At 42.5% G+C, this 11,584-nt stretch overlaps 1 protein-coding gene across 1 annotated transcript; it reads right to left on the reverse strand.

Annotated features, from left to right (window-relative positions):
• Positions 1-1,342: 1,342 nt before the first annotated feature.
• Positions 1,343-6,703, reverse strand: LOC135483057 (visual pigment-like receptor peropsin). Its single transcript, XM_064763566.1, has 6 exons — positions 6,628-6,703; positions 5,597-5,754; positions 3,886-4,024; positions 3,413-3,513; positions 2,076-2,285; positions 1,343-1,708 (listed from the first exon to the last, which is right to left on the reverse strand). Exons 1-6 carry the CDS (start codon positions 6,701-6,703, stop codon positions 1,343-1,345), a joined length of 1,050 nt encoding a protein of 349 aa, XP_064619636.1.
• Positions 6,704-11,584: the final 4,881 nt, after the last annotated feature.

Raw genomic sequence — 11,584 nt, forward strand, 5'->3', positions numbered from 1 at the left:
CTGAACACATATCCCCGTGTCTCCGTTAGAGAAATCACCATAAAAGCGATGTTTCTGTTAGTTGTTGATATTTTCTCTTAGATACGTCTATATCCTGTCGGCGTTGTGTAGGAATGCCAGGCAGTGGTCCCTTATATCCACGATTACTGCTACTCCATTATCGCCACAAGGAAACAAAACCTTGTCCAGGTGTACCCTCGAAAATGAGTCCACCAACCACTGATTGGTGTTCCACGAGGATGGAAATATCAATCAAAGATTACCCAGACCAGGATGCAAGTTTGATTTCACCAGGTGTCAGTAAAGAAAGCTCCTCAATTTGCTTTAAAGGCAACATTCATAGGAAGGGGTCATAGAATAACATTTCGTTATTGGTAACGCTCTTAAATCCGTGATAGCCAATCCACGTCGAAAAAACAAAGCACAATCTTCAGGCAAATTGATAAGTACCGCAAACATGACGGATAACTAGGGTATCTTCGTATGTCATGTATCCTAGAGATGAATTTGGCAAATCTTTCACAGTCTACCAAACCTCAAAACGATGTGGATACTAGTACAACGCACTGACGATGACACGAGTAGTCCAACATCATGTATCTCGGCAACGATTCAGAATATGTGTAATCCCGACGAGGCAATATAGAAGCATCGTGCTTGACTAATGATCGCATAAGTCACTCGCTGATTAATTATTGAGGGGCACTTGCCCTGGGAGATTGAGCCAAATACTGGCGGGTTATGTATTGCCTATGCGGCGCACCACCTCTGGCTGGACTGGAGCACAGGCGTTACTGTCCATTGCTATATCGCTTACTGCCAGGGGCTGAATCAACCTTGTATCATTGGCCAGTTAGTCAGCGTCCCTTGAGTATCTGCGTAATGGACGATTATCAAATACATGCGTAGGTCAATGAAAACACCCCAGACAGTGATCACGTTAAGCAATTAGAAAGCTCCATTCGGGATTTATTTTATATGCAAACACTAAGGGATTTTCGGACGCACAATTTGGGGAGACTACCGGTCCATCGTGCGATCAAAGAACATACACAATACGCTTGGGTATGCGTTACCAACCACGAGATGTTTAAATGCAGTAACCACTTTGTGTTAAATGTTACTTTTGGAAGGGCGAGGCGTGGCAAATCGACAACCACCAAAGCTTGTTAATTACGTACTGGCCGATATTGCATTAGATTCACGTTGTCACTTGTCACCATCAGGTGCCGGTGTAGGCCTATCAACCAACATGAAAGACAAGGCAAAATCTGCTCTTAGGATTAAAGAATCCTATATAAACACAGCCATAGGTGATTTATTAGACACATACAGTCCATGGCTACATGGCGGCACCTGCAGTTGGGTCCTGTCCGTCTTGGTTCAAATCTATCCTCCGTCTTTGGATCTCTATAGACAATGACAAGGGTGTGCCAGCTGGGATTGTGCTGCTACTAAAGTCCAAGCCCGGCCGGCTCTCAGCGCATTGTCCACGAAACATGTTGTAAAGTGCAGCACGGAAGTTCTTATTCGTCATAATGTATATTATGAAGTTTGCCAAAGCGGAGGACTTGGCAAATACAGGTGGTAGGACATTGGCAAGATAATACATATGAGAGTCATCGCGGAGATTGAAGGCCTTCATGAAAGAAACGACAGCATAGGGAACCCAGCAGGTCATGAAGGCAATGGCCATCATTAGCATCATCTGAAATGAAAAGCAGTCTATAAACTGTATGACTCCATCGTAAACAAGTACATTGTATCGCACACATTGACGCAATAAGCTATAAGGGACTAATTATACTCGCCATAAAAAAGTTGATGCTGAAAACGTCATGTTGACGATCATGCTTGTCGGAAGAGAACTGACTGCTAGTCTTGATTTATATCACCCACACATTTCCTTGGTGTGGCGAGCTTACCAATCACTTATTGAGATCTGTGATAAAGCCAAAAGAATATGTTAGCAAGAGTATTTTACTCTTGCTGGTCTACAATTCGAAAGATATTGCTTCTGGAATGGGGTTTTTACGTCGTATCTGTATGTGACAGACGATTGCCTTTGAAGTTACCTTAACTAATCGTATATCCCCTGGTTTGATGATCTTTGATTGCCTGAGTGTCCCATGAACGGTTCGCTTGCTCTTCACCACCTCCAACACGATTAAGATGTAACATATGATCATGCCCATGAATGGACCAACGAAGACTAATATAAAGATGCATACGATATAGGCAAGGTAGGCTGGCGTTGGCTTATCCCACTCGATTTCACATGTGAGCTAGAAAGACAAGATACAAATGATGTAGGCAATGTTGGCTTATGTATATCCCACTCGATTTCACATGTGAGCTAGAAAGACAAGATACAAATGATGTAGGTAATGTTGGCTTATGTATATCCCACTCGATTTCACATGTGAGCTAGAAAGACTAGATACAAGTGATGTAGGCAATGTTGGCTTATGTATATCCCACTCGATTTCACATGTGAGCTAGAAAGACAAGATACAAATGATGTAGGCAATGTTGGCTTATGTATATCCCACTCGATTTCACATGTGAGCTAGAAAGACAAGATACAAATGATGTAGGCAATGTTGGCTTATGTATATCCCACTCGATTTCACATGTGAGCTAGAAAGACAAGATACAAATGATGTAGGCAATGTTGGCTTATGTATATCCCACTCGATTTCACATGTGAGCTAGAAAGACAAGATACAAATGATGTAGGCAATGTTGGCTTATGTATATCCCACTCGATTTCACATATGAGCTAGAAAGACAAGATACAAATGATGTAGGCAATGTTGGCTTATGTATATCCCACTCGATTTCACATGTGAGCTAGAAAGACAAGATACAAGTGATGTAGGCAATGTTGGCTAATGTATATCCCACTCGATTTCACATGTGAGCAAGAAAGACAAGATACAAGTGATGTAGGCAATGTTGGCTTATGTATATCCCACTCGATTTCACATGTGAGCTAGAAAGACAAAATACAAGTGATGTAGGCAATGTTGGCTTATGTATATCCCACTTAATGTCACATGTGAGCAAGAAAGACTAGATACAAGTGATGTAGGCAATGTTGGTTTATGTATATCCCACTTAATGTCACATGTGAGCAAGAAAGACCAGATACAAGTGATGTAGGCAATGTTGGCTTATGTATATCCCACTCGATTTCACATGTGAGCTAGAAAGACAAAATACAAATGATGTAGACAATGTTGGCTTATGTATATCCCACTTAATGTCACATGTGAGCAAGAAAGACTAGATACAAGTGATGTAGACAATGTTGGCTATTATCCATTGCTTGGTTAGACACTCGTTTTGATGAAATCCATCATCAACTTGAATCAATGAGGCAACTGGGGAAGCTAATGGTTGAACTCACCTGATTTCGTGCATATCCGCTCCACCCAATGAGGGGGCAGGTGGACCAAAATAAGGCGAAGACCCATATCGCTGGTATCACCTTGACTGGACTACAGATGGCTGAAAATAAAGAGAGGTGACAATTGTAATAGTATAAGACAACAGTGACAGTTTACCTCTCATAAGATTGACACCTAAGGAAAGGGCGGCAAGAATATCATTATTTATATACTGTATTTAATCCTTTTTGGCATAGTCCTTTGTTACCGATGTCTATTTTTTTCGTTCTCTAATTAACAGTTGTCATTTGTCCGTGCATTTCCATTGTCTTTTTTCCGTCACTATATTTTTTATCCATTAGTTTCCCATGAAACCTTAGCTGTGTCCAAAGTCCTGACCTCCGAGATACGTCGTGATGTTCATCTCAGTTCTGATTATTTGTCACTCGTCGTCTTGTCACCGGTGTTACATCATGGATTATGTATTTCTTACCTAATACTTTCGACTTGTGCACGATGAGCTCACATCTGGAAGCAGCTATGAAGAAATGTGTAGCCAGTGAGGCAAGGCCCGTGGTATAGGCAAAGAATCCACAAAACTGACACACAACATAACTGAACGGCCAGCAGTGCTGAAAAGCGAGAGGCATCGAGAGATTAGGAATGATTTGAAATGGAGACTCTGTGGTGACGTCGTGAAATACATAGCGATATATGGCAAATCTCACGACGAATTACTAATTTTAGTTCCAAAGTAACCCACGTTTCATTTTGCAGTTACATGTAGTTGTATCCAGTTTTATTTTGAAGGTGATGGACATGCACGCTTACCAACATCGTGCTCGTGTTGAAAAACGGACGAACCGACTTGGCCAATTTCGTCGTCGCAAATTCATAATTCGTCTATATCACAGATCAATTGATTGGCAAAGGATCTTGCTGGGCTGGGTACTAAAAGGGAGAATCCCTTGGATTGTGATGCTATAAAAAACCAAGGCGAATTTTCTGCAACAGCCATTCCGAATGACATCCTTGCATAAACATGTCATTCGGAACCAATTTCCCGCTGTCGAGGAACTAAAGGCGTTGGCATATTCTGTCTTCAATGGCAGACGACAAATGCGCGCTGATTAGTGCGTTACTGGCATGCTAGTTAGCCTCTCTACGATCCGTATCATTTCTATTCGGTGATCATGTTTATTGAATAATTGCGGCGCTCGAAAGCGATCATGCCTTTGTGGGACAGAACCCTGTGATGACGTGCGATCGGCTATATATGACACGAAGCTGTTGATGACACAATGCCAAGAATAATGAACTGACGCTTTCAACGTACAAATTATTGTGTCTAATATTGAAGGGTATTTACAATAGAACACATGTAACATATCAGAAAGTAACTCGTACATACTCTGTATCTGACGGCCTTTAGGGTTGAGATCAGGGACAACACGGATTCTTACATGAAGTATACAGCTAGAAATGTACACAAACTCGTCCTCTTTCTACAGAGCATTATCCGTATACGGATAAGGGCTGGAAGAGGAAGACTACAGCTAATAATTGATCCGTTTTACATTTCTAACTTATTCCAGATTGAACATTCAAATTATCATAAGCTGTTTCATAACCAGACATATAGGATTCATTTCTTTCCGGCTTTAGTCGAACTTTTTCCAGAAGCTCAAAACCCAACCTAGACTGATCTATTCACTTGTAAGTAAAAAAATTCTCCCTTGATTTAACAACCAACGCGTGACCGAAATTAGTCTACATCTGGAAGCAGACAGAGGGAAACGTCAGCGGGATTATATCACAAAGGCACTTTTAATCATTTTCTAATTGAACTGACGGACAATATAAGGGGAAATAGTGTTTTCATTACCATAGGACTTTAAAGATCTTTGCAACATTAACTCGCTGATCGAGCCTTATTTTAATATCATACGCTCCCATTGTAAATATAGCTCGTCATCCAATTAATGGTAAGGATGCCCTTTTAAGATCTGCTCGTTAATCGCCTTAGAGGGAAACATCAAAAACGAGGGTTTGACGAAGGAGGAAGCACAATTTCATGTTGATGTTGATGAGGCACCTGCTCCCCAGGATTGATGTTTACCGTAGATGCTCTAAAATCTGTTTTCGAAAACAATTTGAAAGACTGTGATTATATATTGATGGTAATACAGAAAAGTGTTACTGACCATTAGCAAAGCGACAGAGGTCAGCATCCCAGATGTGCAGAGCATACTGAAGTCAGAAATGGCCAGGTTGATGAGGAAAGCATTTGAAGGAGCCCTGAGCTTCCTGTGAGTTATCCACGCGGCCACAACTAAAGCGTTACCAATCATCCCAAGGACGGCTGAAATAAAGGTCAGGAATTTCAGTGACATGAGAGCCGTATAGCGCAGACTGCGTACACCCTCTTGTATATCGTTTGACATTATTTTAGCCGGGCGCCTGACATTACAGATATGCGTTTGGAAGAAAATGATGTAGCCAAATTTGACTGACTCTTTCGTTAGCGGGTGACACTTATGACAGTATTGATATAACACACAAAAATTACGCGTGATACCACAACAGTTTCGCCAAGTACACCGGCATTATCATCTGTTGACAGGCACCGACAGAAACGGCGCGGGGAGCACTGGTTTGGGTACTTATTGACAAGATTATCATGCAAATTAGTAGCCTGATTTCAGACCGGCTCGTCTCCTCCGTTGATTACTACTTGGATGAGCGATACTCCTCAGCCGGCCTAATTGGCGAGAAAAGCTTGAAATAGATGTAAAACCTCTAATGAGCCATTCTCCCAAACCCAACCTTCTACGACATTTCGCGAGGAATAAGTACAGTGGAACCCCGGTAACACGACCAATAATGGGACCGAGGTTGAATGGTCGCGTTACAGGGATGGACGCGTTGGTGAAGTTGAAAATCATGATTAGGTTTTCCCGCCAAAATTGTTGAACTCATTCAAAGTTCAAAATTCTGAAAAATTTTATGTAATGGCATGAACTTCTAGTGGTAACATATTGCCTCCGTAGCCTCAGCCTATTGACGCGTGTATGGTCAAGATGATTTTATAATTGAGCACCTTCAGTAAGTAAGTGTGACTTGCCTCTTGAGGTGCTCAAAAATAAACGATGGAAGGTCATTAAAACACAATGTCTGGCAATCTAGTCAGGTTACATGCATATTAATAAAAAAAGATAACGATGAGATCACTTACATGCGATTGCCATGTATCCACCTAGGGCGTCCAAGACTCTCGTGTCGAACTGTCCCGTAGTCTGGTTGCACTCCATGCCGTGGCTGACCCGTTCAGCGGAATTTAATGACCCTAGTCCCTGAAGAGACCCTAATAACTAAGGTGCTGTCGATGTCATGGTAAAGTTGTCATGGAAACTCCTCTTTTTCAGTCAGCTATTTTCCTCATCAGTCATCAACTGCTTGATATCGACTGACTTTGGTTGCTGTCATTATGACAGCTCTTCTAAGTAATTACGATTGTTAGCGTAAATCTGCATCATGCTTCGCGGCGGCGGATGTCACTAGGGCCGAGGTCGACTTGGAGCCGAGGGTCATTAGAGTAGGATTGTCACGTGAGCTTACCTCATATCTGAAATAAACATGCTGTGTTCCACAACCTACCCGCCGTTTATTATAAGTTCATATGCAAATCACGCAAATCACATGATTTTGCTGCTGCTGAGTGCGCATGTCTGGTACTGAACTGGCTCAGTAATGAAAACAAACCATGAAAACGTTAGAAAAGGAAAGTTTATTTATTCATTTACACTTATACAATTGATCATACCTGCAAAATCACATTGTATTTTTTGTTTTCATATGTATTCCCATGGCCATTGTCCCCGTCTCAACAAAGCTTGGCAGCGAGGTGCTAATTACTATGCCGCGGTCGCGACCGATTACGGCAATTAGGCCTGGTGGTCGGGTTAGCGGGGTTGATTTTCAGTTTGGGACCGGCCAAGCCAGTGGTCGTGGTCGGGGTACCGGGGTGGTCGTCTTAGCGGGGGTCTCTTAATGGTAATTAGAGAGGAAACCATTCGGGGCCGGAGAATCGTGGTCGCGTTAGCGGGGTGGTCGCCAACCGGGGTTCCACTGTATTGGACTTATAGCGCATTTACGGGGTTGCAACTATTTTGCTTTATAGTGTCACCAGGAAAGAAAAGCATGCGACCTAACGCCGATCTAATTGTATAAAGTGATAATTGGAAGGTATATAGTAGGAAATATCAATAAAATAATCATTCCATGTCGTCTTTTGAGGGCATTTTTGATTGTAAAAATATATGTGTACGTCACCGGAGTCTCTGCAATAATAATTTTATCACAGCAGTCTCGCGCAAGTAGAAGTTCTTTACCTATTAGTTCTTCACTTATTAGTCTCAATGTCTGGCGCAAAGCCAGCCGTTTTCCATTACGATTTCACTACGATGTTTGACAAGAAGGAGCAGTGCGCGAGATATGCTAATGAGCAGACATCCCTCGCTTGAGTTTCGGAAGAATGTTCCATATCGCGCTAAGCTGACCACTGCTGACCATGACAGGCGTGCATTGGACTGGTACAGGTTGGAACTGAACATTGAATATGCTAGTGGTAACGCTTACTGATGAGAAGTTGGTCGTGACTGATGCAGTATCCTTGGACTTGTCGACAGCATCGTTCAATCATTGCTCTCTGAGCTGGCTTGATTCTGTACTTACCCAAATACTGAGACCAAATGCCTGTTGACTGCCTAGTCTCTCTTAAAGCACAGTCAACAGACACCAACCCCCTCAGACTCAGGACCACAAACGCCCAACCCTTCCTGCTACCTTAATACTTCTGGGTGTTCACTATGGACATGTTTTAAATTGAATCGTCTTACAACCGAGAGCAGTAGTGACATCTGTAGCGAAATTACAAACTACTGTGTGACGTCACTAGTTCCATATAAGGAAGCTTATTTACATAACTTTACAACTTTTTGCTTACTACGAGTTGAAAATTCGCGAGCAGCACGTGGATCCCCTGGGTGCTGTCAGCTGTTTCCACTATGGATTACATAATCGGCCAGTCTTCTGGTATATAAATAAAGTCGACGATGATAGCGGAATGCAGTTAGGACATGTTACATTGTCAATAGTAATAGAAGTGATGTTTTAGCAAAGAAAAGATGGAGAATGCAAAGAATAGTAGTACATATATATGGACTTTGAGTAGGGTGGGGACGTGGAAACCATGGAAACCAAATAACCTTAGAAAGAGGACTGATTACGATACGAACATGATATATATAGCGATTCCAGACAAAACGCCGTGTATGTGATGTATGCTTTCATGAGTAACGTTACACATACCTGGGCGCATCAGTTTTCATCGGGATAGCCTACTGTATTTGGCAGCGGAAGGCTAAGCCTTGAAGACTCCAAAAAATAACTTAGCAACATCAGATGAATATAGTAGGCCTTTCCTCTCTCCTTCGATTCCAACAGTAAGGAACGGCAGTGTAACTTATTCGTTTATCCGCAAGCGAAGAAACTAGACTGGGCAGTTTGTCGCAAAACATCCAAATACATGTAGTACCCTACGAATCTGCAAGGGGCGCGTTAACGATAATGTTGCAAAATGAATGTAAAAATTGGTCGCATCGGTCGTAAATATTGTCTTATTTTTCAAGATGAGAGTATGTTGATGATAAGAAAACGTAAACCAATGACAGACCAGTATTTCTTAAACCTTGCAAGTGTTTTGGGATCCTTGAAACTCCTTATATTTATCAATGAAACCTTATTCCCGCCTAAGGTTTTGACCGGGCCGTCCAAAACTCCCCATTTTTTGGCGGGCCCTTCCCTTTAACTTATCTCAACCCTACCATTCATCCTGGGGGTTACGGACCTGGGGGAACTAGATCCGGGATCTAGAGGAAAGAACTTCCACACGAGAATGGGATACGTACTCGGTTTATTTTAGATACCTTACATCGTTTTACTCTTGACGGGGTTACACTGGAACTCCCTCGTGTCAAGGGAGAGACACTCTATATACAGGAACTAACCAATCAGAGTGCACGGAATGGACTGCATTGCGCCACTGCAGCCAATACGCCTCCAATCAGGAGGCCAGTAGCCTACTGCAGTGCGCCAGGCAATGCAGCATACCTGGACGCAAGGGCCCAACGCGCCGCGTAGCGGCAAAAAAGCGAAGCTGGCGAAACATTTATAACGGGTCACCGTCACTTATTATTGGACTTATAGCGCATTTACGGGGTTGCAACTATTTTGCTTTATAGTGTCACCAGGAAAGAAAAGCATGCGACCTAACGCCGATCTATTTGTATAAAGTGATAATTGGAAGGTATATAGTAGGAAATATCAATAAAATAATCATTCCATTTCGTCTTTTGAGGGCATTTTTGATTGTAAAAAATATATGTGTACGTCACCGTAGTCTCTGCAATGATAATTTTATCAGAGCAGTCTCGCGCAAGTAGAAGTTCTTTACCTATTAGTTCTTCACTTATTAGTCTCAACGTCTGGCGCAAAGCCAGACGTTTTCCATTACGATTTCACTACGATGTTTGACAAGAAGGAGCAGTGCGCGAGATATGCTAATGAGCAGACTTCCCTCGCTTGAGTTTCTGAAGAATGTTCCATATCGCGCTAAGCTCATCACTACTGATTACGACAGGCGTGCAAAGGTAGGTATCTGCTCCCCAACTTCCACCCTAATACGGTACAATAAGTTACCATTTGATGGGAATGGGACAATGCCCTCACTGTGTATGGAGTCATAGGGATAAGAAGATATTATTCATTAGTGTTGGTACAAGTGATTTTGCCCTAAAAGCATGCGCATTCAAAAAACAAAATATGCAAGGTATCACGTACATGACCATGACGACGTGCAGAAAGTGCACTGGCCAGTGCATACCCTATGGCTATGTACTAGTAAACATGGTAAACATGAACAACATCATTATTCATCGGCAGTTCATTTTACTCCGAGCTTTTCCTGAAACATATAGCCATGATAATTAGGCCTACCATGTACCATGACCAACAGCACTAGATCATGTAGATGTCAACAAGTTCACATGAACCGTATAATCCCATGTGGGGCATGCGTCTAAACCAAAGCCCCAAAATCACTTGTTTTGGTCTATTTCAGTTTCACTTGTGTTTCCCCCGTCTCCCAGTCCATAATACATTTACAGTTTACAATCCCCGATCATGGCCCAACAAAAGGTCATCGGTTGACTAAAGGAACACAACTGTTCAATGTATTTATAGTTGAATGCGATCAAACTACGTCTTTTCAATCGTGGATTGTAAATTTAACCCCATGGGCCTAGGGAAGGCCCTATAACAATACTTTCGACACAGTTATTATCTCCGCTGCCTCCACCATGTTACACACAGTGCTCACTGCTGATTCTAAAATGCGCCACCTAGTCAAAACAGGACATATGTTCTTCTAGGAATAGCCTAGATCTCTTTCCAATATTTCGTCATTCCACTATCGTCATCACCTCATCATACTTTCATTGACATTACAGGCACACATCCACAGAGCACTCTTCAAATCATCTACACAGTGGTTATCAAACTAGGATTATAAAGGTAATTTCTTAGCCCCGCACAGTGGGTTTCAGTCTTGATAAAGGGGCACTATCCAAGATAAAGTTACAAGAAGTAGTCAATAGGGGTCTCTCACCTCTCACTGTATGTCCACACTATTCACGCTTGTACGAGGAATACATTCAATGCTGAATCTAACAACACCCAGTGCCCTTACTCTGTATATTAGTCACTGGAAGATGGCCCATTTCACTCCTTCCTTCTACTTCACCTATAGTCTCATTGCAAACGCCTCAGTTCTATGATATCACATTCACTTTCAGCTGTCATGCAACGCAACAACTGTGCTATCTGCCATCGCACATCAACGAAGAAGTGCAGCCGCCCACATTCCACCTCACGTCTGTCCGACCAGCTGCAATCCTCGAGGACGCCACACTGCACCACGATGTTTGACAAGAAGGAGCAGTGCGCGAGATAGGCTAATGAGCAGACTTCCCTCGCTTGAGTGTCGGAAGAATGTTCCATATCGCGCTAAGCTGACCACTGCTGAACATGACAGGCGTGCATTGGACTGGTACAGGTTGGAACTGAACATTGAA

The sequence above is a fragment of the Lineus longissimus genome, chromosome 2, assembly GCF_910592395.1.
Source record: "Lineus longissimus chromosome 2, tnLinLong1.2, whole genome shotgun sequence".
NCBI classification, from domain to species: domain Eukaryota; kingdom Metazoa; phylum Nemertea; class Pilidiophora; order Heteronemertea; family Lineidae; genus Lineus; species Lineus longissimus.